The following is a 27,657-nucleotide window of genomic DNA, read 5'->3' on the forward strand; positions in this document are numbered from 1 at the left end:
TATAAACGTGTGTTCCAATATTTGTGACCACTGCTTTCCTTTCAGAAATAATTCACAAAACATTCTAGAAACTAAGTTTTCCTACTATTATCTTCATAAAAATCTCTTCTCTTTTACCAAATCAGCACTATCTGGTTTAATGACTAGGTTAGGTTCAGAATGGCTTTTGTTTGTTTCCTAACATCAAATCCACCCTCTATAGATGACAATAATCACCACTGAGGACATTTAAAAGAAGACGACTCAGAAGTCAGGCTCCAAGAAGTGTGCTAGCAACGGGAGATCACAGTCACTATGCCGTGAACATTCCATCCAGACATTCAAGAAGAGTGACAGTCACAAATAGAAGTGTTGTAGCCCTGTTAAATGCAACTTGAGACAATTTCAGAATACCTAAAGAAGGCCTGCTTACCAAAAGCAGGAGTCCACTGGTGAAAGGATTCTGAGACACCCGTTAGTCGCTGCATTCAACCAGACGTAATCTTACATTTATGATTGTCACTTCAGTGTCTGCATTTTCTTTAATTTTCCAAGACTACACCATATCTATTAAATTAATTTATAGGCCTATTAATTCTATGAGATATTATTATGATAACTGGCATTCATTCTAATTTGATAGATAAACAAACTGGAAAAATGAAATCATTTAGAGTTATATAGCTATTTTATGGCAGAGTCAGACCCTGAATCCATGCCCCGACTTTTAGCTCTGTGCTTATTCTACTAGTCCAAACTAAATATGAACCTCTAAACCTGAATCACCTGCTTTGGAGAACCCAGAGGAAGGCAGACTCACACCCAAATCCCAAAACCAAGACTCACTGCAAGCTGCAGAGCCAATTCAAACTGCTTGTCCTGGAGAAGCTGTTGGATTTGGGTTGCCATGGGCACAGGAATGAGTCTCCAAACAAAATGATTGCTGGCCACATAGATAATGTTTGATCTAGAGGCAAGAGTAAGAGTATTAGCAAAAGAGCACAGGCTTTAAGATGACACAGGTACCTTTAAAGTTTTGGAATAATGTGGCAGCTACAGTAAAGAAAGGAATTCCTTACCCTCCTGAGGTAATGAAGCGGGGCCTCTGCAATTCAATGCTCTGGACCAGAAGCCTTGGCTCCAGGGTTCGGATCTCCACGTATCGAGGCAACACTGCAATGATGTAAGGAGGCTGGTGCTCTGGGCAAGAGAGAACATCTTAAGTTGCAGTTGTGGTCTAAGGCTTTAGGTCTGTGGACTCTTTCAAATTCCCATTTCTAGGCTGTACTGAAATGAGATCTCCAAAGAGTCCACTAGTCAAATACCAAGCCAGTATCCTACACTGTGATATACAAAGAAAAAACTGTCTAAGGATACCTAAATGGATGCATCCAGCTTTGCTAAGAGTGACCTGATCCCATTCCTACCGTTTCCCCCAAAGAACTGGGTGACAGCTTCACTTTTCCTGTCCTTCTCAGACACAAAGTTAGGCCAGGTAAAAGCCACTTGAGCCACCCCAAACAACGTATCAGAAGGAGAACAAGGTTACATAACCTCTTCTTTCATTCTCTTAGAAAGGGCAAGAGGAAGGCTACTTCTTTTTTCCCTAAAATTATGCTAAAGAAAGAACTCCACATTTCTGGCCAGTGTTTTCTGCTTGAGGTCTGCACATGGAAAAGATGCAAAACTCCACTTGATGCTTACTGGCTCACAGAGAAGGCAGCTCAGTGTGGCTGCTTTCTACCACTTATATGAGGTTTGCAGAGTGTCAACTTCATAGAAACCGAAAGCAGAATGGTGGTTGCCAGGGACTGGGGGAGAGGGAATGAGTACAGAATTTTAGTTCTGCAAGATGAAAAAGTTCTGAAATCTGTTGTATAACAATGTGAATAACATACTTAACACTTAAAAATGGTTAAGATGACAGAGTTTCTGTAATGTGGTTTTTTTTTTTTTTACGACAGAAATAAAATTTTAGAGAAGTTTTAAAAAGCTAGTAAAAAATGAACCACTAGGGGGCGGAGCCAGGATGGCAGCGACTAGAGCAGCGGAACTCTCCTCCCAAAACCACATAGAATTATGAAAATATAACAAAGACAACTCTTCCTAAAATAGAGACCAGAGGATACAGGACAACATCCAGACCACATCCACACCTGCGAGAACCCAGCGCCTCGCGAAGGGGGTAAGATACAAGCCCCGGCCCTGCGGGACCCGAGTACCCCTCCCTCCAGCTCCTGGGGGGTGGAAAGAAACTGGAGCAGTTTTTTTTTCTTTTTTGGCGAGTGCTTTTTGGAAGCCTTAAAGGGACAAGGACCCCAATACCAGGGAAACAGGGCAGTAAGACCGGTGGGCAGATGCCTCAGACTGGCGCCTGAGGACAAAGAAAATCGCGCGTTTTTCCCCTTTTTCTTGGCGAGTGCTTTTTGGAAGCCTTAAAGGGACAGGGACCCCAATACTAGGGAAACAGGGCAGCAAGACCAGTGAGCGGTTGCCTGAGACCGGCGCCTGAGGACAAAGAAAATCGCGCGTCTTTCCCGTTTTTTTTGGCAAGTGCTTTCTGGAAGCCTTAAAGGGACAGGGAACCCAATACTAGGGAAACAGGGCAGCAACACCGGTGAGTGGGTGCCTGAGACCGGCGCCTGAGGACAAAGAATATCGCGCGTTTTTTCCTTTCTTTTTCTTTTCCTCTTCCGTTGTTGCTGTTGTTGTTTTGGTATGGAGAGTGCTTTCTGGAAGTCTTAAAGGGGCAGGACAGGACACTTAGGCCAGAGGCAAGGAATCTGGGGATGTCTGGGCACTCTAATCCCCTGGGCAACAGGGAGCACACAGGCCCTTTATGGAGATAAGTAGCCTCCCGGCCGCTCCCCCTCCAACGGGGCTCCACCATTTTGGAGGAGCAGCCCCAGCCAGGCTACGCCCACAGCAACAGCAGAGATAAACTCCATAGCAACCTGGCAGGTAGCAGAAGCCCTGTCTGCGCACAGCTGACAAGCATTAGCCACTAGAGGTCGCTATTCTCCCAGGAGAGGAAGGCCACAAACCAACAAGAAGGAAAGCTCTTCCAGCCGTCACTCGTACCTGCTCTGCAAACTATCTCTATCACCATGAAAAGGCAAAACTACAGGCAGACAAAGATCACAGAGAGAACACCTGAGGAGACAGACTTAACCAGTCCTCCTGAAAAAGAATTCAAAATAAAAATCATGAACATGCTGACAGAGATGCAGAGAAAAATGCAAGAGCAATGGGATGAGATGCAGAGAAAAATGCAAGAGCAGTGGGATGAAGTCTGGAGGGAGATCACAGATGTCAGGAAGGAGATCACAGAAGTGAAACAATCCCTGGAAGGATTTATAAGCAGAATGGATAAGATGCAAGAGGCCATTGAAGGAACAGAAACCATAGAACAGGAACGTATAGAAGCTGACATAGAGAGAGATAAAAGGATCTCCAGGAACGAAACAACACTAAGAGAACTATGTGACCAATCCAAAAGGAATAATATTCGTATTATAGGGGTACCAGAAGAAGAAGAAAGAGGAAAAGGGATAGAAAGTCTCTTTGAAGAAATAATTGCTGAAAACTTCCCCAAACTGGGGGAGGAAATAATCCAACAGATGACGGAAATACACAGAACCCACAACAGAAGGGATCCAAGGAGAACAACACCAAGACACATAATAATTAAAATGACAAGGATCAAGGACAAGAAAAGTTTTAAAGGCAGCTAGGGAGAAAAAGGTCACCTATAAAGGAAAACCCATCAGGCTAACATCACACTTCTCGACAGAAACCCTACAGGACAGAAGAGAATGGCATGATATATTTAATGCAATGAAACAGAAGGGCCTTGAACCAAGGATACTGTATCCAGCACGACTATCATTTAAATATGATGGCGGGATTAAACAATTCCCAGACATGCAAAAGCTGAGGGAATTTGCTTCCCACAAATCACCTCTACAGGGCATCATACAGGGACTGCTCTAGATGGGAGCACTCCTAAAAAGAGTACAGAACAAAACACACAATGTATGAAGAATGGAGGAGGAGGAATAAGAAGGGAGAGAAGAAAGAATCTCCAGACAGTGTATATAACAGCTCAATAAGCAAGCTAAGTTAGGCAGTAAGATACTAAACAAGCTAACCTTGAACCTTTGGTAACCACGAATTTAAAGCCTTGGCAATAAGTACATATCTCTCAATAGTCACCCTAAATGTAAATGGACTTAATGCACCAATCAAAAGACAAAGAGTAATAGAATGGATGAAAAAGAAAGGCCCATCTATATGCTGCTTACAAGAAACTCACCTCAAACCCAAAGACAAGCACAGACTAAAAGTCAAAGGATGGAAAAACACATTTCAGGCAAACAACAGTGAGAAGAAAGCAGGGAGTGCAGTACTAATATCAGACAAAACAGACTTCAATACAAAGAAAGTAACAAGAGATAAAGAAGGACACTACATAATGATAAAGGGCTCAGTCCAACAAGAGGATATAACCATTCTAAATATATATGCACCCACACAGGAGCACCAGCATTTGTGAAACAAATACTAACAGAACTAAAGAGGGAAATAGACTGCAATGCATTCAACTTAGAAGACTTCAACATACCATTCACCCCAAAGGATAGATCCACCGGGCAGAAAATAAGTGAGGACACACAGGCACTGAACAACACACTAGAACAGATGCACCTAATAGACATCTATAGAACTCTACATCCAAAAGCAACAGGATATGCATTCTTCTCAAGTGCACATGGAACATTCTCCAGAATAGACCACATACTAGCTCACAAAAAGAGCCTCAGTAAATTCCAAAAGATTGAAATTCTACCAACCAATTTTTCAGACAACAAAGGTATAAAACTAGAAATAAATTCTACAAAGAAAACAAAAAGGCTCAAAAACACATGGAGGCTTAACAACATGCTACTAAATAATCAATGGATCAATGAACAAAGCAAAATAGAGATCAAGGAATATATAGAAACAAATGACGACAACAATACAAAGCCCCAACTTCTGTGGGAAGCAGTGAAAGCAGTCTTAAGAGGAAAGTATATAGCGATCCAGGCACACCTGAAGAAGGAAGAACAATCCCAAATGAATAGTCTAACATCACAACTATCGAAAATGGAAAAAGAAGAACAAATGAGGCCTAAAGTCAGCAGAAGGAGGGATATAATAAAGATCAGAGAATAAACAAACAAAATTGAGAAGAATAAAACAATAGCAAAAATCAACGAAACCAAGAGCTGGTTCTTTGAGAAAATAAACAAAATAGATAAGCCTCTAGCCAAACTTATTAAGAGAAAAAGAGAATCAACACAAATCAACATTATCAGAAATCAGAATGGAAAAATCACGACAGACCCCACAGAAATACAAAGAATTATTAAAGACTACTATGAAAACCTTTATGCCAACAAGCTGGAAGACCTAGAAGAAATGGACACCTTCCTAGAAAAATACAACCTCCCAAGACTGACCAAGGAAGAAACACAAAAGTTAAACAAACCAATTACGAGCAAAGAAATTGAAACGGTAATCAAAAGACTACCCAAGAACAAAACCCCGGGGCCGGACGGATTTACCTCGGAATTTTATCAGACACACAGAGAAGACATAATACCCATTGTCCTTAAAGTGTTCCAAAAAATAGAAGAGGAGGGAATACTCCCAAACTCATTCTATGAAGCCAACATCACCCTAATACCAAAACCAGGCAAAGACCCCACCAAAAAAGAAAATTACAGACCAATATCGCTGATGAATGTAGATGCAAAAATACTCAATAAAATATTAACAAACAGAATTCAACAGTATATCAAAAGGATTATACACCATGACCAAGTGGGATTCATCCCAGGGATGCAAGGATGGTACAACATTCGAACGTCCATCAACATCATCCACTACATCAACAAAAAGAAAGACAAAAACCACATGATCATCTCCATAGATGCTGAAAAAGCATATGAGAAAGTTCAACATCCATTCATGATAAAAACTCTCAGCAAAATGGAAATAGAGGGCAAGTACCTCAACATAATAAAGGTCATATATGATAAACCCACAGCCAGCATTACACTGAACAGCAAGAAGCTGAAAGCATTTCCTCTGAGATCGGGAACCAGACAGGGATGCCCACTCTCCCCACTGTTATTTAACATAGTACTGAAGGTCCTAGCCATGGCAATCAGACAAAACATAGAAATACAAGGAATCCAGATTGGTAAAAAAGAAGTTAAACTGTCACTATTTGCAGATGATATGATACTGTACATAAAAAACCCTAAAGACTCCACTCCAAAACTACTAGAACTGATATCGGAATACAGCAAAGTTGCAGGATACAAAATCAACACACAGAAATCTGTAGCTTTCCTATACACTAACAATGAACCAATAAAAAGAGAAATCAGGAAAACAATTCCATTCACAACTGCATCAAAAAGAATAAAATACCTAGGAATAAACCTAACCAAAGAAGTGAAAGACCTATACCCTGAAAACTACAAGTCACTCTTAAGAGAAATTAGAGGGGACACTAACAAATGGAAACTCATCCCCTGCTCATGGCTAGGAAGAATTAATATCATCAAAATGGCCATCCTGCCTAAAGCAATATACAGATTTGATGCAATCCCTATCAAATTACCAGCAACATTCTTCAATGAATTGGAACAAATAATTCAAAAATTCATATGGAAACACCAAAGACCCCGAATAGCCAACGCAATCCTGAGAAAGAAGAATAAAGTAGGGGGGATCTCACTCCCCAACTTCAAGCTCTACTACAAAGCCATAGTAATCAAGACAATTTGGTACTGGCATAAGAACAGAGCCACAGACCAGTGGAACAGATTAGAGACTCCAGAAATTAACCCAAACATATATGGTCAATTAATATTTGATAAAGGAGCCATGGACATACAATGGCAAAATGACAGTCTCCTCAACAGATGGTGCTGGCAAAACTGGATAGCTACATGTAGGAGAATGAAACTGGACCTTTGTCTAACCCCATATACAAAGGTAAACTCAAAATGGATCAAAGACCTGAATGTAAGTCATGAAACTATTAAACTGTTGGAAAAAAACATAGGCAAAAACCTCTTAGACATAAACATGAGTGACCTCTTCTTGAACATATCTCCCTGAGCAAGGAAAACAACAGCAAAAATGAGCAAGTGGGACTACATTAAGCTGAAAAGCTTCTGTACAGCGAAAGACACCATCAATAGAACAAAAAGGAACCCTACAGTATGGGAGAATATATTTGAAAATGACAGATCCGATAAAGGCTTGACATCCAGAATATATAAAGAGCTCACACGCCTCAACAAACAAAAAACAAATAACCCAATTAAAAAATGGGCAGAGGAACTGAACAGACAGTTCTCTAAAAAAAGAAATACAGATGGCCAACAGACACATGAAAAGATGCTCCACATCGCTAATTATCAGAGAAATGCAAATTAAAACTACAATGAGGTATCACCTCACACTAGTAAGGATGGCTGCCATCCAAAAGACAAACAACAACAAATGTTGGCGAGGCTGTGGAGAGAGGGGAACCCTCCTACACTGCTGGTGGGAATGTAAATTAGTTCAACCATTGTGGAAAGCAGTATGGAGGTTCATCAAAACGCTCAAAACAGACTTACCATTTGACCCAGGAATTCCACTCCTAGGAATTTACCCTAAGAACACAGCTATCAAGTTTGAGAAAGACAGATACACCATATATTTATCGCAGCACTATTTACAATAGCCAAGAATTGGAAGCAACCTAAATGTCCATCGGTAGATGAATGGATAAAGAAGATGTGGTACATATACAGAATGGAATAATACTCGGCCATAAGAAGAGGAAAAATCCTACTATTTGCAGCAACATGGATGGAGCTGGAGAGTATTATGCTCAGTGAAATAAGCCAAGCGGAGAAAAAGAAATACCAAATGATTTCACTCATCTGAGGAGTATAAGAACAAAGGAAAATCTGAACGAACAAAACAGCAGCGGAATTACAGAACCCAAAAATGGACTAACAGGTATCAAAGGGAAAGGAACTGGGGAGGATGGGTGGGCAGGGAGGGATAAGGGGGGTAAGAAGAAGAGGGGTATTAAGATTAGCATGCATGGGGGGGAGGGAGAAAGGGGAGGGAGGGCTCTACAACACAGAGAGGACAAGTAGTGATTCTACATTTTGCTATGCTGATGGACAGTGACTGTATGGTGGTTTTTAGGGGGGACCTGATATAGGGGAGAGCATAGTAAACAGTATTCTTCATGTAAGTGTAGATTAAAGATCAAAAAAAAAAAAAGAAAGAAAAGGGGGATTACTCCTTGATAGGATAAAACAATTGGTAAATCAAAGATTAATGCATGCTTTAAATATCCTTAATGTTGATCACTTAAAGGGTGTCAGATGATCAGCTATGGAGGTACTCTTTTCTGATAATATTCCTTTCTCTTAATAAAAATAAAAATAAAAATAATAAAAAAAAAAGCAGTTCCTGTGTGCTGACCTCCAATGACTTCTACACAGTGGTATAGAGGGCATGTCAAAGTGTGGGCAAAGGGTCTGTTTGTTTCTATGCAGAAGATCAAGGCCTAGCTTGGATACCCAGAAAATGAACTAAGATACGATATGAGGAGGAGCTTCCAGCATCAGCACTCTCTGGAGGACTCGTGCCGGGGGATGATCATCAAAAAGCCTCCACAGGGATCCAGGCGATGCTGCGGTTGTGGCTGCTTCCACCCCACTGTTTCCTGGACTTGCCATTGGAATGAGGAGGGAGATGTCTAGGCTGGCATGTGCATACAGTGAGACAACAATTTGACCGGATCTGTACTGTTGGAACTCAATCAGGAGTTGGGAGGGGTGCAAGTTGTATCGCTCCAAAATCTTACGACTATAGACTATCTACAGTTAAAAGAACATATGGGATGTGAACAGATCCCAGAAATGGGCTGCTTTGTCTGATTTCTCTCAGACTGTTCAAGTACAGTTGGACAATATCCATCATATCATAGACAAATTTTCACAAATGCCTAGGGTGCCTAAATGGTTTTCTTGGCTTCACTAGAGATGGCTGGTAATTATAGATTTGCTTTGTTTATGTCACCGTATTCCTATTATGTTAATATGTGTGCGCAAGTTAGTTAGTAGTTTAAAACCTATACATACTTAAGGTACTCTACAAGAAGATATGTCTAAGCAATAATCAATCCTCCCATGTTTTCTTCCATATGCTACCTCTATAGCTTTTCTTCTTCCTTCCTAATTACAACCCTTAAATAGAATTCGTGCCTCATATTGAATTTACCGAGTATCATAATTCCTCCAGGTGGTAAAGATACCTCGAGACAAGTGCTGGGCATAGAAGCCACAGGGCATAAATCTGCAAAGAAGTAAAAAGCTAACCTTTTCAAACAATTTGGCTTCTCTCTCATTTACCAACTTTACATCTCCCTGTATGGCCCTGGAAGATGACTGGTTAGCCAGTGATGGGTAAGATTCCTCAAGGGAGGAACAACCTAAGACAAGCACAGTCGCAGGGGAGCCATCAGGTGAGAAATTGGGGAACAACAGTGGTGAAGCTTAGAACCTCACCCCCGCCCCCCGTTTTGAGAGAAAGCTTCTGCATCCATGGATGTTTTATTGCCCTTGTCTAGCTCGAATTAGCACATAGTCCACAGGCACACACCTGATCATCTACAATTGCTCTCTTACAACACTAAACTATGTTTTCTACCTTTATCTTGCATCTACCTACCACTTCAGCAGTTTATTAGAAATAAAAATAATAATAATAATAAAGGGAGAAATGTGGGATCCACATACAAATCAAGTATAAAAATCAAACGAGAGGGGGCGGGAGCCAAGATGGCGGCGTGAGTAGAGCAGTGGAAATCTCCTCCCAAAAACACATAGAGCTATGAAAATATAACAAAGAAAAATCTTCCTAAAATAGAGACCACAGGACACAGGACAACATCCAGACCACATCCACACCTGCAAGAACCCAGCGCCTTGTGAAGGGGGTAAGATACAAGCCCCAGCCCGGCGGGACCCGAGCGCCCCTCCCCCCGGCTCCCGGCGGGTGGAGAGAAACCGGAGCAGTTTTTTTTTTTGGCGAGCGCTTTTTGGAAGCCTTAGAGGGACGGGCCCCCGTTGCTGGGGAGGCAGGGTGGCGGGACCGGTGAGGAGGTGCCTGGGAACGGCGCTGGAGGACAAAGAATATCCCGCGTTTCTCCCTGCGAGACCTGGGGGCGGGTGCCTGAGACCGGTGCCTGAGGACGGAGGAGGTCGCGCGTTTTTCCCCTTTTTTTTTTTTTTTTCTCTTTTTGGCAAGCGCTTTTTGGAAGCCTTGAAGGGACGGGGACCCCAGTGCTAGGGAGGCACGGTGGCAGGACAGGTGAGCGGGTGGCTGGGACTGGCGCCTGAGGACAAAGAATATCCCCAGTTTTTCCCTGCGGGACCGGTGGGCGGGTGCCTGAGACCGGCACTTGAGGACAGAGGAAATCGCGCGTTTTTCCCCTTTTTTTTTTTCTCTTTTCTGCGAGTGCTTTTTGGAAGCCTAAAAGGGACAGGGACCCCGGTGCTAGGGAGGCAGGGCGGCGGGACTGGTGAGCGGGTGCCTGGGACCGGCACCTGAGGACAAAGAATATCCCGCATTTTTCCCTGTGGGACCGGTGGGTGGGTGCCTGAGACCAGCACCTGAGGACGGAAGAAATCGCGCGTTTTTCCCCTTTTTTTTCTCTCTTTTTGCCAAGTGCTTTTTGGAAGCCTTGAAGGGACAGGGACCCCGGTGCTAGGGAGGCAGGGCGGCGGGACTGGTGAGCGGGTGCGTGGGACCAGTGCCTGAGGACCAAGAATATTGAGCGTTCCTTCCCTGCGGGACCGGTGGGTGGGTGCTTTTTGGAAGCCTTGAAAGGACAGGGACCCTGGTGCTAGGGAGACAGGGCAGCAGGACCAGTGCGCGGGTGCCTGGGACCGGCACCTGAGGAAAAAAAAAAAAAAAATCGCGTGTTTTTTCTTTTTTTTTTCCTTTCTGTTCCCTCTCTCATTGTTGCTGTTGTTGTTTTGGTTTGGAGAGTGCTTTTTGGAAATCTTAAAGGGGCAGGACAGGTCACTTAGACCAGAAGCAGGGAATCTGGGGATCTCTGGGCACTCTAACCCCCTGGGCAGCAGGGAGCACAGAGGCCCCTTACGGAGATAAATAGTCTCCTGGCTGCTCCCCCTCTAACGGGGCTCCACCATTTTGGAGGAACAGCCCCAGCCAGGCCAAGCCCACAGCAACAGTGGAGATAAACCCCAAAGCAACTGGGCAGGAAGCAGAAGCCCTGTCTGCGCACAGCTGCCCAGCACAAGCCACTAGAGGTCGCTATTCTCCCAGGAAAAGGCTACAAACCAACAAGAAGGGAAGCTCTTCCAGCGGTCACTTGTACCAGCTCTGCAGACTATCTCTATCACCATGAAAAGGCAAAACTACAGGCAGACAAAGATCACAGAGACAACACCTGAGAAGGAGACAGACCTAACTAGTCCTCCTGAAAAAGAATTCAAAATAAAAATCATGAACATGCTGACAGAGATGCAGAAAAAAATGCAAGAGCAATGGGATGAGATGCAGAGAAAAATGCAAGAGCAGTGGGATGAGATGCAGAGAAAAATGCAAGAGCAGTGGGATGAAGTCCGGAAGGAGATCACAGATGTCAGGAAAGAGATCACAGAAGTGAAACAATCCCTGGAAGGATTTATAAGCAGAATGGATAAGATGCAAGAGGCCATTGAAGGAATAGAAGGCAGAGAACAGGAACGTATAGAAGCTGACATAGAGAGAGATAAAAGGATCTCCAGGAATGAAACAACACTAAGAGAAATATGTGACCAATACAAAAGGAAAAACATTCGTATTATAGGGATACCAGAAGAGGAAGAAAGAGGAAAAGGGATAGAAAGTGTCTTTGAAGAAATAATTGCTGAAAACTTCCCCAAACTGGGGGAGGAAATAATCGAACAGACCATGGAATTATACAGAACCCCCAACAGAAAGGATCCAAGGAGGACAACACCAAGACACATAATAATTAAAATGGCAAGGATCAAGGACAAGGAAAGAGTTTTAAAGGCAGCTAGAGAGAAAAAGGTCACCTATAAAGGAAAACCAATCAGGCTAACATCAGACTTCTCAACAGAAACCCTACAGGCCAGAAGAGAATGGCATGATATACTTAATGCAATGAAACAGAAGGGCCTTGAACCAAGGATACTGTATCCAGCACGACTATCATTTAAATATGATGGTGGGATCAAACAATTCCCAGACAAGCAAAAGCTGAGGGAATTTGCTTCCCACAAACCACCTCTACAGGGCATCCTACAGGGACTGCTCTAGATGGGAGCACCCCTAAAAAGAGCACAGAACAAAACACACAACATATGAAGAAGGGAGGAGGAGGAATAAGAAGGGAGAGAAGAAAAGACTCTCCAGACAGTGTATATAACAGCTCAATAAGCGAGCTAAGTTAGGCAGTAAGATACTAAAGAAGCTAACCTTGAACCTTTGGTAACCACGAATCTAAAGCCTGCAATGGCAATAAGTACATATCTTTCAATAGTCACCCTAAATGTAAATGGACTTAATGCACCAATCAAAAGACATAGAGTAATAGAATGGATAAAAAAGCAAGACCCATCTATATGCTGCTTACAAGAAACTCACCTTAAACCCAAAGATAAGCATAGACTAAAAGTCAAGGGATGGAAAAACATATTTCAGGCAAACAACAGTGAGAAGAAAGCAGGGGTTGCAGTACTAATATCAGACAAAATAGACTTCAAAACAAAGAAAGTAACAAGAGATAAAGAAGGCCACTACATAATGATAAAGGGCTTAGTCCAACAAGAGGATATAACCATTCTAAATATATATGCACCCAATACAGGAGCACCAGCATATGTGAAGCAAATACTAACAGAACTAAAGAGGGAAATAGACTGCAATGCATTCATTGTAGGAGACTTCAACACACCACTCACCCCAAAGGATAGATCCACCGGGCAGAAAATAAGTAAAGACACACAGGCACTGAACAACACACTAGAACAGATGGACCTAATAGACATCTATAGAACTTTACATCCAAAAGCAACAGGATATACATTCTTCTCAAGTGCACATGGAACATTTTCCAGAATAGACCACATACTAGCTCACAAAAAGAGCCTCAGTAAATTCCACAATATTGAAATTCTACCAACCAATTTTTCAGACCACAAAGGTATGAAAGTAGAAATAAATTCTACAAAGAAAACAAAAAGGCTCACAAACACATGGAGGCTTAACAACATGCTACTAAATAATCAATGGATCAATGAACAAATCAAAATAGAGATCAAGGAATATATAGAAACAAATGACAACAACAACACTAAGCCCCAACTTCTGTGGGATGCAGCGAAAGCAGTCTTAAGAGGAAAGTATATAGCAATCCAGGCACACTTGAAGAAGGAAGAACAATCCCAAATGAATAGTCTAACATCACAATTATTAAAACTGGAAAAAGAAGAACAAATGAGGCCTAAAGTCAGCAGAAGGAGGGACATAATAAAGATCAGAGAAGAAATAAACAAAATTGAGAAGAATAAAACAATAGCAAAAATCAACGAAACTAAGAGCTGGTTCTTTGAGAAAATAAACAAAATAGATAAGCCTCTAGCCCAACTTATTAAGAGAAAAAGAGAGTCAACACAAATCAACATAATCAGAAATGAGAATGGAAAAATCACGACAGACTCCACAGAAATACAAAGAATTATTAAAGACTACTATGAAAACCTATATGCCAACAAGCTGGAAAACCTAGAAGAAATGGACAACTTCCTAGAAAAATACAACCTCCCAAGACTGACCAAGGAAGAAACACAAAAGTTAAACAAACCAATTACAAGCAAAGAAATTGAAACAGTAATCAAAAAACTACCCAAGAACAAAACCCCGGGGCCGGACGGATTTACCTCGGAATTTTATCAGACACACAGAGAAGACATAATACCCATTCTCCTTAAAGTGTTCCACAAAATAGAAGAAGAGGGAATACTCCCAAACTCATTCTATGAAGCCAACATCACCCTAATACCAAAACCAGGCAAAGACCCCACCAAAAAAGAAAATTACAGACCAATATCCCTGATGAACGTAGATGCAAAAATACTCAATAAAATATTAGCAAACAGAATTCAACAGTATATCAAAAGGATCATACACCATGACCAAGTGGGGTTCATCCCAGGGATGCAAGGATGGTACAACATTCGAAAATCCATCAACATCATCCACCACATCAACAAAAAGAAAGACAAAAACCACATGATCATCTCCATAGATGCGGAAAAAGCATTTGACAAAATTCAACATCCATTCATGATAAAAACTCTCAGCAAAATGGGAATAGAGGGCAAGTACCTCAACATAATAAAGGCCATATATGATAAACCCACAGCCAGCATTATACTGAACAGCGAGAAGCTGAAAGCATTTCCACTGAGATCGGGAACCAGACAGGGATGCCCACTCTCCCCACTGTTATTTAACATAGTACTGGAGGTCCTAGCCACGGCAATCAGACAAAACAAAGAAATACAAGGAATCCAGATTGGTAAAGAAGAAGTTAAACTGTCACTATTTGCAGATGATATGATACTGTACATAAAAAACCCTAAAGACTCCACTCCAAAACTACTAGAACTGATATCGGAATACAGCAAAGTTGCAGGATACAAAATCAACACACAGAAATCTGTAGCTTTCCTATACACTAACAACGAATCAATAGAAAGAGAAATCAGGAAAACAATTCCATTCACCATTGCATCAAAAAGAATAAAATACCTAGGAATAAACCTAACCAAGGAAGTGAAAGACTTATACTCTGAAAACTACAAGTCACTCTTAAGAGAAATTAAAGGGGACACTAATAAATGGAAACTCATCCCATGCTCATGGCTAGGAAGAATTAATATCGTCAAAATGGCCATCCTGCCGAAAGCAATATACAAATTTGATGCAATCCCTCTCAAATTACCAGCAACATTCTTCAATGAATTGGAACAAATAATTCAAAAATTCATATGGAAACACCAAAGACCCCGAATAGCCAAAGCAATCCTGAAAAAGAAGAATAAAGTAGGGGGGATCTCACTCCCCAACTTCAAGCTCTACTACAAAGCCATAGTAATCAAGACAATTTGGTACTGGCACAAGAACAGAGCCACAGACCAGTGGAACAGATTAGAGACCCCAGAAATTAACCCAAACATATATGGTCAATTAATATTTGATAAAGGAGCCATGGACATACAATGGCAAAATGACAGTCTCTTCAACAGATGGTGCTGGCAAAACTGGACAGCTACATGTAGGAGAATGAAACTGGACCATTGTCTAACCCCATATACAAAGGTAAACTCAAAATGGATCAAAGACCTGAATGTAAGTCACGAAACCATTAAACTCTTGGAAAAAAACATAGGCAAAAACCTCTTAGACATAAACATGAGTGATCTCTTCTTGAACATATCTCCCCGGGCAAGGAAAACAACAGCAAAAATGAGCAAGTGGGACTACATTAAGCTGAAAAGCTTCTGTACAGCGAAAGACACCATCAATAGAACAAAAAGGAACCCTACAGTATGGGAGAATATATTTGAAAATGACAGATCTGATAAAGGCTTGACGTCCAGAATATATAAAGAGCTCACACGCCTCAACAAACAAAAAACAAATAACCCAATTAAAAAATGGGCAGAGGAACTGAACAGACAGTTCTCCAAAAAAGAAATACAGATGGCCAAGAGACACATGAAAAGATGCTCCACATCGCTAATTATCAGAGAAATGCAAATTAAAACTACAATGAGGTATCACCTCACACCAGTAAGGATAGCTGCCATCCAAAAGACAAACAACAACAAATGTTGGCGAGGCTGTGGAGAAAGGGGAACCCTCCTACACTGCTGGTGGGAATGTAAATTAGTTCAACCATTGTGGAAAGCAGTATGGAGGTGCATCAAAATGCTCAAAACAGACCTACCATTTGACCCAGGAATTCCACTCCTAGGAATTTACCCTAAGAACGCAGCAATCAAGTTTGAGAAAGACAGATGCACTCCTATGTTTATCGCAGCACTATTTACAATAGCCAAGAATTGGAAGCAACCTAAATGTCCATCTGTAGATGAATGGATAAAGAAGATGTGGTACATATACACAATGGAATACTACTCAGCCATAAGAAGTGGAAAAATCCAACCATTTGCAGCAACATGGATGGAGCTGGAGAGTATTATGCTCAGTGAAATAAGCCAAGCGGAGAAAGAGAAATACCAAATGATTTCACTCATCTGAGGAGTATAGGAACAAAGGAAAAACTGATGGAACAAAACAGCAGCAGAATTACAGAACCCAAAAATGGACTAACAGGTACCAAAGGGAAAGGAACTGGGGAGGATGGGTGGGCAGGGAGGGATAGGGGGGGGGAGAAGAAGGGGGGTATTAAGATTAGCATGCATGGGGGGGAGGGAGAAAGGGGAGGGTGGGCTGCACAACACAGAGAGGACAAGTAGTGACTCTACAACATTTTGCTAAGCTGATGGACAGTAACCGTAATGTGGTTGTTAGGGGGGACCTGATATAGGGGAGAGCATAGTAAACATAGTATTCTTCAGGTAAGTGTAGATTAAAAATTTTAAAAAAAAAAAAAAGAAAGAAAGAAAGAAAAGGGGGATTACTCCTTAACAGGATAAAACTATTGGTAAATCAAAGATCAACGCATGCTTTAAATATCCTTAATGTTGATCACTTAAAGGGTGTCAGATGATCAGCTATGGAGGTACTCTTTTCTGATAATATTCCTTTCTCTTAATTTAAAAAAAAAAAAAAAAGCAGTTACTGTGTGCTGACCTCCAATGAGTTCTGCACAGTGGTATAGAGGGCATGTCAAAGTGTGGGCAAAGGGTCTGTTTGTTTCTACGCAGAAGATCAAGGCCTAGCTTGGATACCCAGAAAATGAACTAAGATACGATATGAGGAGGAGCTTCCGGCATCAGCACTCTCTGGAGGACTCGTGCCGGGGGATGATCATCAAAAAGCCTCCACAGGGATCCGGACGATGCTGCGGTTGTGGCTGCATCCAGCCCACCATCTCCTGGACTTGCCATAAGAAGGAGGAGGGAGATGTCTAGGCTGGCATGTGCATACAGTGAGACAACGAATTTGACTGGATCTGTACTGTTGGAACTCAACCAGGAGTTGGGAGGGGTGCAAGTTGTAGCACCCCAAAATCTCATGACTATAGACTATCTATGGTTAAAAGAACATATGGGATGTGAACAGATCCCAGAAATGGGCTGCTTTAATTTGTCTGATGGTTCAAGTACAGTTGGAAAATATCCATCATATCATAGATAAATTTTCACAAATGCCTAGGGTGCCTAAATGGTTTTCTTGGCTTCACTGGAGATGGCTGGTAATTATAGATTTGCTTTGTTTATGTCACCGTATTCCTATTATGTCAATATGTGTGTGCAAATTAGTTAGTAGTTTAAAACCTATACATACTTAAGGTACTATACAAGAAGATATGTCAAAGAAATAATCAATCCTCCCAAGTTTCCTTCATATGCTACATCTATAGCTTTTCTTCTTCCTTCCTAATTACAAACTTTAAATAGAATTCGTGCCTCATATCGAATTTACCGAGTATCATAATTCCTCCAGGTGGTAAAGATACCTCGAGACAAGTGCTGGGCATAGAAGCCACAGGGCATAAATCTGCAAAGAAGTAAAAAGCTAACCTTTGCAAACAATATGGCTTCTCTCTCACTTACCAACTTTACATTTCCCTGTATGGCCCCGGAAGATGACTGGTTAGCCAGAGACGGGTAAGATTCCTCAAGGGAGGAACAACCTAAGACAGGCACAGTCGCAGGGGGGCCATCAGGTGAGAATTTGGGGATCAACAGAGGTGAGGCTCAGAACCTCACCCCCCCTGCTTTGAGAGAAATCTTCTGCATCCGTGGATGTCTTGCTGCCCTTGTCTAGCCTGGATTAATACTTAGTCCATAGGCACACACCTGATCATCTGATCATCTACATTTGCCTTCTTACAGCACTAAACTATGTTTTCTACCTTTATCTTGCATCTACCTACCACTTCAGCATTTTATTAAAAATAAAAATAATAATAATAATAGGAGAAATGTGGGATCAACATATAAATCAAGTACAAAAATCAAATGAATATTCATATTTGACCTGATGGTTTATAGGTCATATTGCATGATCAAAACCGAAAGTTTCTGTGATGACTGCCCTTGTACTGTTCACCATGTAAGAATTTATTCACTCTGTAAGAATTCGTTCACCATGTAAGATCTTGTTCGTTATGCTTCAGAAGATTGGAGACTGACGAGAATTAGGCTTGAGATGGATTAATGATTGTACATTGAGCATTGACCCCCCTATACTGAATTTTATTGTTGTTAACAACCATTTGATCAATAAATATGAGAGATGCCCTCTCAAAAAAATAAATAAATAAATAAATAAATAAATAAATAAATAAATGTCCCATTCAGAAAAAAAAAAAAAAAAAAAAAAATCAAACGAATATTCATATTTGACCTGATTGTTTATAGTTCATAATGTATGATCAGAACCGAAAGTTTCTGTGATGAATGCCCTTGTACTGTTCACCATGTAAGAACTTGTTCGTTATGCTTCAGAAGATTGGAGACTGATGAGAACTAGGCTTGAGATGGATTAATGATTGTGCATTGTGCATTGACCCCCCTATACAGAATTTTATTGTTGTTAACAACCATTTGATCAATAAATATGAGAGATGCCCTCTCAAAAAAAAAAAATGAACCACTAGATGGTATAATTATCATACAGCTATTTAACCTCAAAGAATATATTAGTAAGAATAGTTTCTCAGTGTGGCATGGATTTATTTTTGGTGAAAGTTTTTCACATTATATGTGCAATTTATGCTCTAAATGAATAGTAGAATAAAAGTTCAAAGTCAGATGGGAACTCAGAAGTGAGAAAACTGGATCCTAAATAATATTTTCATCAATTTGAATGAACAACAGTACTGCTGTTACCATGTTGGTATTTTTCATCTTAGCAAAAGATAAAATTAAAAAGCATGCTGCATTACATTGGATTTTTTTCTTCTTTTTATGCTGACCTCATTTTTAAAAGCTAGTACAATTTTCTTTACTGTCAATTTGTATAACTATGTAAAACTCTCTCATCTGGCCCACTTTACTAAGGTCTAATTTAATTAAAAGGTAATCTGTAAGTGGCTGGGGCAGCAGGCACATAATAAAAGAGTGACAATGACTGTGACTTGTCTATTCAGCAAGCATGGGCTAAAAGGCAATGTTTCGGCCAGTACTCGAAGTGGATCAAGACATGAGTGCACAGCCTGTGAAGCTGCGGCATGAGCAGAGGAGACAGACAACGCACCACCTTCAGGGGACAGTGTGGGGCATGTCACAGAAGCCTTAAGGGGCCATGGAAGCACCAAAGCATAAGTGACTAATTCTGCCCCGGGCCAGAGGTGACTTCATAGAGGAAATGCCACTGAACGGGGCCTTGTCACAGGAGCAGGACACTGTTGGGCGGAGAAGAAAGGAAAAGGCAACCATGTGGATGACACGGTGCAGGGGAGTCCAAAATGACCAGACCCTGGCTTGGATGAAGTGGTAAAGATGAGAGCACAAATATAAATGAGTTTAAAATGCACCCCATTCTAAATGGTTTGGTCTTCCGCCTGCCAGATGATGATCCTCCCACCGTCCCTAGAAAGAAGGCCCTCTCCCTCAGTACTTGAACACAGCAAGTGTTTTTGTGAAACACCTCCCAAAGCGCTGGGCACTGACAAAGGTTTTAAAATAGGAACCTGGAAATCAGGAATGGGCTTCAACCACATTACACAAAGTTCTACCAAGGTTCCTCTTCTAAAGGGAAAAGAGGGACCCCAGAACATCATGAAGATTCTTGTGAAGTTCTCAACCACTCACACTTGTTACTATACATGATCTAGGGCCTTATGAAATGCTGTCCTTTTGATTTATCTTCCTTCTGGTCTACTCATCCCTAACTGCCACCAGAATAACTATCTAGAACATAACACTTTTACCAAAACCTTCTATCATTTAGGAATCTCCTGGCCTCTCAGGCCTTTGCATGGGCTCTAACAGTTGGCCCTATCCTTCTTCCATAATTCAGACAACTGAATGCCCTCTCACAAATAAGCATGTCTTCTGCCATGCTAGATTTTTCCTGTCTAGAATGATAGGCATTTTTCTTTAAGCCAGACCATGAACTAACTCCCTGCCTGAGCTAGTCCAGTCATACCTAGGTAATAAAACTTCCTCCTAACTAACTGAACAATAAATGCCCCTTTCTAAACTCATCCACTTTAGCACCTTAAACAGTGCCCCACTTTGTCTCTTTGTCTCAGATGTAATCCTTTTCTCTCTAGCTAGAGTCCTTAAAGATGGTATGTCTGTATGCTACACTCCACAGCAGTAATTACTTTTAAAATGACCACTCTTCCGACTGAAGGTGAAATGCTCCAAGGGTGGTCATATGCTTCCAGACAATACCATGGAGTTGGGAGGCTGAGGCGTGTGCAGGAGCAGAAACACCGGAGGTGGAGGACAGAGACTGATATCCAATGCCATCTATGCCTCTATGCTACAAACAGCAGCCACAACTACAACCTCCACAACCCTTTGATGTTGAGCTATTTGTATTCTAGGGATAAATAAGGAATTTCCACTAATTTCCAAATGTACTCTATTTGGCAGAGGAGACAATAGAACCATTAAAGAGAAGGTAAAAGAAAAGGAACTAAGTGGTAAAACTAGCAGTGGGCAATCACTTCCTAAAATGTACATTTCTGTTTACATGTTTCCCCCTCTGGGGCAAAACCCAGCGTCCTACAAAAACCAGAACACCCCATTTTTAATGGCCCCTGAAAGCTCTTATAAGAGCTTATAAGAAGGGGGAACTGAGAGTGAATGACACTGTAAACCAGTCTGTTAAAGCTATAAATGTGATTCTGTGCTGTGAAGATGGCACCCAAACTGGCCCAAAGTGGGAAAGAGCAGCTATGGGGGCTCACCCATGGCCACTGGTATGTCTGTCCAGTTCAGGGCACACTTCTGTGTGCAGATCCCCTCCTCGTTGAGTACCACCGTGAGATCATCCTGACCCACGGCCACTTTTCCATCTGCCAGAGGTGCAACTAAGGGCTCCAGCTGTTTTCCTGTTGGAAAGAGCTCTTTGATGGACCCCTTTCCATCCACCTACAGGAAGACACAAAGCGAGTCATCCAGCATCTCTGGCCAGAGACATAAACACAACCTGGGAAAAACAGATAAAACCCAAAAATCTACAGAGGCTAATAATATTCCTTAGTTTGCAAAAGTAAATATTACAGTTTGTTATGACAAGTTTTGTCATCACAATTTAGAACCAGTTCTCTTTTTCTCTAACATGGCAACAAGCATCTAGCCTGGCAACTAACAATGTCAAGTGATGGCGAGGATGCAGAGCAACTGGACCTCTCATACACTGCTGGTAAGAATGCAAAGTGGTACAGCCATTTTATTTGCTGGCTTCTTATAAAGGTAAATAATCACTTACCATATGACCCAGCAATCCCATTCCTAGGCATTTGCTCAAGAGAAATGAAAACTTATGTTTACACAAACACCTGTAAGCAAATGTTGACAGCAGCTTTATTCATAATGGATAAAAATTGGAAAAAACTTTGTCCTTCAACTGATGAATGGATAAACAAGCTATAATATATCCATACCATGGACAATTGCTCAGCCATAGAAAAGAATATAATGACAAACACAATAATACAGATGGATGTCAAATGCATTATGCTAAGGGAAAGAAACCATACTCAAAAGCCTACGTGCTGTATGACTCCATTTATGTGATATTCTGAAAAAGGCAAAACTATAAGAGATGAAGAACAGATCAGCGATTACAGGAGATTGGGTGTAGGATGAGGGGCTGACTTGAAAGGGACAGAATTAGGAGATTTTTTGGAGTGACGGAACAGTTCTGAATCTTGATTATGGTGGTAGGTACACAATCTAGGTATCTGTCAAAATTCAGAACTGTACATCAAAATACACAAATCTTATTCTCTGTAAATAAGTGAGTAATTTTTAAATAGCCTGGTCCTAAAGCAAGATTTTCCACCCTCAAAAGACTCTGCCCTCAAGAAGGTGATGGTGGCATCCAAGGTCGTCTGAGGAATGAAAGCCCACTCCAACTCCGGGCTCAGCCCCAGCCCTGGCAGGCTTTCTGCAGCACCTGTATGCCTTGCTGCTATTCAGGCAGCTGCATAGCAGACTTCTTTAGGAGAGCCTGCAACTCTGCTGATGATAAAATTAGGCTATTCAAACAATGTAAATAAGGAACCAACATATCAACTAGATAAACTAAGTGTGGAATAGGGAAATGTGGGGTAGGGAGGTGAGGAGAATAGCTCTTAGAACTGCCCAGTCTAGAATATGAGAAGGGTAGGAAGCTAAGAAATATAGATTATTCTATGAAATGAATGGTCTGTCAACCTTTTCTATATATAGTGTGCATACTGGAGAAAACAAATGTCATGGATATTTGCCAATTAGTTTAAGAGAAAAATGAGGTTATCAAACAATGTGCATAACATATTTTTGTAAATATGTGGAAGCTTACATACAAATGGTTAACAATAATTATTTCTGAGTGGGTGGATTATGATTTGGATTTATTTTTCTGATCTTTACTTTCTTGTTTTCTAATAAATACATTTGGCCTGTGGGAAAAAAAAATAGAACAGTAAAAAGAATATTAAAAATAAATATCTTAAATGATTTTGGAGGGTAGGAAACTTGAAGTCTTAAGAATACTTCAGTTAATACTAAAATTAGTTTATAATTCCTGAGCCCTGCAGCCTCAAGACAACAGTCCATGGTAATGCTGGTGGACAGAGGCAGGCACCCTAATTATCAGTCCCAATAATTAGATATAGGATGTGGATAACTTTTTATGTAGAAAACTGCATCCACCTGACTAAAGATACAAAGAGATCTTATGTATGCAAGATGCTGACAACATGAAAAATATACAAACACAAACACAAACATACAAACACAAACCCTATTATGCCAAAAACAATACTGTGGGCAGTCTCCTGACCTGTAGTTCAAAAGCACTTCATCATCTCCACCAAGCAAACACATCATCACCTTTCCCAATGTAAACTGACAACATTTGCAAAATAGTAAGTTTTACCCTTATTAGGTAGTAGTCTCTCTTGAAACCCACACAGATAGAATTTTCACACCAGGCCATGGACTTGGGCACATCTGGTACACTAAAGTCCCCCTGAAGAAAGAGAACAAGAGTGCAATCACAAAGATAGTAAAAGGAAAAAAATCATGACCTTCCTGTTATTCCACCCCCTTCCTGCAAAATCACCCTCACCCTCATTCAAATACAGTTCTGTCAGCACATGGCCAGGAAACCACCTGTAATAAAAATACATCACCCATGAACTAGACAAGCTGCATTTGGAAAAGGAAAACCCACTTTGTATAGACGTTGTAAGCTTGTATTACCCCTGCCTCTGAAGATGAGGAGACTTTACAAGTGGGGATGTACTCATGGCAGAGCATTCAGCTGGAGAGAGCCCCAAGACTGGCATCCTGACTTTCACTAGACCCAAACAGAAGTCTTTCAAGCTATGGGTTAACTACAAGCCGCACCTCTCACCCCACCCACGGCCAGGAATAGGGGACATTACCTGCAATTCATGAAATTCCCTGTCCTTCCAGAAATACAGCTGCAGCTTCTTTTTCACAGCCACACACATGCGCAACACCTCCTCACCGGTCTCTGTGTGCTGGGAAGAGATACCCAGAGCAAAAAGGGTGTGTACACCGTGACCCCATAACTGAGTGACACTAACTTAGAGATTTTCTACCTTGGAATGGCTACTAATCTGAAAATTCTCTGGACAAGCTGAGCCAAAGAGCACCATTCTCTAAGATGTACTCACAAACAACAGGCTGAGGGGCATTTCTTCCCAAACGATAGGTCTGCCAAAGGCCTCAGCCCCAGCCAGCAAATTTCATGGACATTCATAATTCTGAGAGTAAAATCCTGGGGTGGGCCTTCAGCTACATAACTGCTTCTCTTTTTTCTTAAATGTTTCTCACTCATGGCTGTCAATACAAGCTGGGTCAGGGATTGGCACATGTCAATGCCACTTTCAATCCTTTAAAGGAGTTGGGGAAAAGAAAATGTCTAAGTGTAAAGCAATGCAGTGTCAATGGAGACCATAAATATGAAAAAGTATAAAGCTGAGTAGCAGGGTAAGGCAGATTTTGAAGAACTTAAGGATGACAAATTGGCAAAAATGAGGAGACATGTCTTTCCTGAATAATGAGAATATCCTAAAGATGAAGACCACATGCCATGTTTAGAACAAAAGTCAATTTAATGTCCTATACTTCTGTTCATGATACCATACAGTCTGGATTTCCCACTAACGGTTTGTCCACAAAAAATGTTTTTATCCTTGGTTAGCTGCCCCCTGCTAAACAGATGTCTGGTGCTCTAATTAACACACATTCACAAAGAATGTGAACTTTTCACCTCAGACCACATACAAAAATGGAAATTTCTCTAATACAATCCCCAATCAAATCTCCTCTTTGGAGTCTCTGCTGGGCTTGGATTACCAATGTTAGTCTTCCCATCTATTGGTAGCAATAATGTAGAAAAAGTGGCACAAAGTCAAAATTTCATCTTGCCTACCCTTACCTGGAGGTCACATGTGAACAGCGAAGCTCCCTTTGCCTTTGAGACTGTAGTGATTTGTTGAAATGTCAATAGGTCGTGGACATAAATGTTATTTTCTGTTTGGAAGGAGGTAAAAAACATCACTGTAAGTTGTCATACTTCTCTAGTACAGCCACCTTCAAAACAAAAAAATAAATGAATAACTGTAACAACCGGAAGAATCAAACAGCAAATGTTGGTCGAAGATGTACCCTTCAGTCCCACCAACAGTCACTTGTTCTGGTCTATACCGGAATTACCTTACAAAACATTTAAGAGATCACTGTCTTCTGAACTTGGATACTCCTTTAAATTTATGGGCTGGCTTGAGTAGAAGAGCTCTTTCACTTCCAAAGTACCCTTAAGCTCTCTCTTTCTCAAGTCTGGAAATTTGTGATGTAATATTTGTACAAGAAATAGCTTACAAAACAACTTACATTAAGGGGTACCAATAAGAGAGAGGAAATTCCCTGTGGATTTTGTACAAACCCACGGCAAGGATTTCTGTTGTAGCAAAGACAGCAGAATATTTTCACTTGGGTCTCCTATCTAGTTTTGTGAGGATTTAGTTATTTTAATGCTCCTCTCTTGACTTCGAAACTAAATTTTAAAAGATTCTACCATTTGGGCCCCAGACTGAACAGGCAAGTTTCCAGTCTCTGCTTCTCAGGAAAAGGCCTCACTGGCTGCCTTCCATGACACCATGGCTTTCAACCCAGGCTCTGAATAGTATAGCCCTGATCTGACTCCAGCCACTCCCCACCACATATCCTTACCTGGCCAGATCTCAGGGCCTCTGCTTAAGTGTTCCCTCTGCCTACTTCTCTCCCGCTGTTGAAATCTTATTCATCCACCAAATAATACTATCCCTCCAATTACTAAGATCCCACAAAGCTTTTTATAAATTAACACTGTAATGTATCATACGATGTCATGGTTACTCTCCATCGTTTCAGTCTTCACAATCAGAACGTAAGTTTCAAAGACAGAAACCATGTGTCATTCAAGATGGAATTCCCAATGCCTAGAGCAGGGCTCAATGAATGTTTGCTTGATTATTAAATGCATAAAGTAAGTGACATTCCTTGGGAGAACAGAGCTCCAGTTTATGGGGGATGCTGTTGCTTTTATTACCTGTGTACCCTGCCGTGTCTGGTTTGGAACATGTCAGTTTCACTGTTAAGTAACAACTATCAAATTAACCCAGAAAGGTTAACTAGGTCAAAGCTTTTACTTTATCACACATGAAATAAATACAATGCAATCCCTTTTCTTACCTAACAAACTGACCAGAATCTTAAACTGGGAAACCACATGGATCTGGAAAAGAGTGTATCATTAGACTCAAACATTTCTGACAAGGCTTAGCAAATATTCACTTAATTACAGGACAAAAAAAGGACTAAAAAGTCTATAGCAATGACAGGGATCTGACATATTTATGTGCTATCATCATTTCTGCTCATTGAAGAGGATTTCAGGCACATGATAGATGGTCAGGCATCATAAACAGGAGCACAGAGAGCAGAAGATTCAGAGAGTTAATAAACAACATTACCAAAACCTTAGCTTTGACAGGGCTTCAAAGAAGTCAGATATTCTTTTATCGACCACCATCACTGCCTACCTGTTGAATCTTTTTGGAGAAGTTCTTATTGGACTTCTCTAGTGTCACTTCAAACCTGTTGCAACCTATGGAAAAGAAACAAACACAGGGATACATATAAACATAACTACAACAAAAAATGCAGCTCCATGCTACTCTCCTATATGAATCTTAAAAGATTCCTAAAAGACTAGAAGTTGGAGACCTAAAATAACCAGCTGTCTTTACCGAGGACTCTAAGTTGCTTTCAACTCCAATTGTAAAACAGAGGGTTTCATGCACCTTCACTCAACATTAGCAGAAAGGTTCATACCACAGAAGTTTATTGAAGCTGCAAGGTACCTGTGAATCTGAAGATCTTATTCTACAAAATAGTACCTTGGCAAAGTATTTCACAAACAGCAATGTAAAAAGTAACAGAGCCCAATATAAGGGCCCAAGCAATGAAGCCCAACCAAAGCATCCTTAGATCTGGGCCAACAAAATCCCATCAGCTACCCCATGTCCTGCAACAGGGGACAGAGCAAATACTCAACACTATCCCCAGAGCTAAGCAATTTAACACATCTACACTCACTGCCACTCTCAGGTGATGCTACATCTGCTGGTACTGTTGCAAAAAAAGGGAAAGAAAGTCATACACCATAAATAAAAACATGTAAAGCCAGCCTTGGAGGATGACAAAAATATTCAGCCAGCCTCAGAAGTCACCAAAAGGTCAAAAAGAGAATACTTATCATTATAACAGCAGCTATCATTAACAAAGCAATAAACAGATGCCAGGCTCTGGGTTAAAAAATTTATGTATATTTTCTGCCACCTCAGAACTACCTCAAGAAATAGGTGTTATTATTCCAATCTCACATGAGGGGCCAGATGGGTCAAGCAGTTACAGAGCAGCCAGAGAGACTGCCCAGAAGCACACTTGGGGCTCACTACAAAGTCTGTATGCTGAGCCCTTCTCCTGCTACCTGCCTCCAGCCTGTGGAGAGACAGTTTGTACTGCTGACCTCAGGCTGCTCCCCATGGTGAGCAGTGCCCCTGCCCCCAGAAGTCGGTAGAGATTCTCTGGGCAGCCATATGGGCCCGTGCCACCAAAGCAGGTCCTG

General features: G+C 41.2%; 1 protein-coding gene across 2 annotated transcripts in view; it reads right to left on the reverse strand.

The window, feature by feature from the left end:
* Positions 1-27,657, reverse strand: part of VPS39 (VPS39 subunit of HOPS complex) — a 61,170-nt gene that overhangs the window by 22,238 nt on the left and 11,275 nt on the right. The window contains exons 3-10 of one of the 2 annotated variants that reach the window (XM_017669099.3): positions 26,570-26,634; positions 26,220-26,262; positions 24,925-25,019; positions 23,903-24,001; positions 23,392-23,484; positions 21,212-21,395; positions 1,059-1,179; positions 826-946 (exon numbers count right to left, since the gene is read on the reverse strand). In XM_017669099.3, coding sequence (XP_017524588.1) covers positions 826-946; positions 1,059-1,179; positions 21,212-21,395; positions 23,392-23,484; positions 23,903-24,001; positions 24,925-25,019; positions 26,220-26,262; positions 26,570-26,634 — 821 coding nt within the window. Of the gene's footprint in view, positions 1-825; positions 947-1,058; positions 1,180-21,211; positions 21,396-23,391; positions 23,485-23,902; positions 24,002-24,924; positions 25,080-26,219; positions 26,263-26,569; positions 26,635-27,657 lie in introns of those variants that run through there. The other variant, XM_017669108.3, reaches the window with a different exon arrangement.

This window comes from Manis javanica, chromosome 8, assembly GCF_040802235.1.
Source record: "Manis javanica isolate MJ-LG chromosome 8, MJ_LKY, whole genome shotgun sequence".
NCBI lineage: Eukaryota > Metazoa > Chordata > Mammalia > Pholidota > Manidae > Manis > Manis javanica.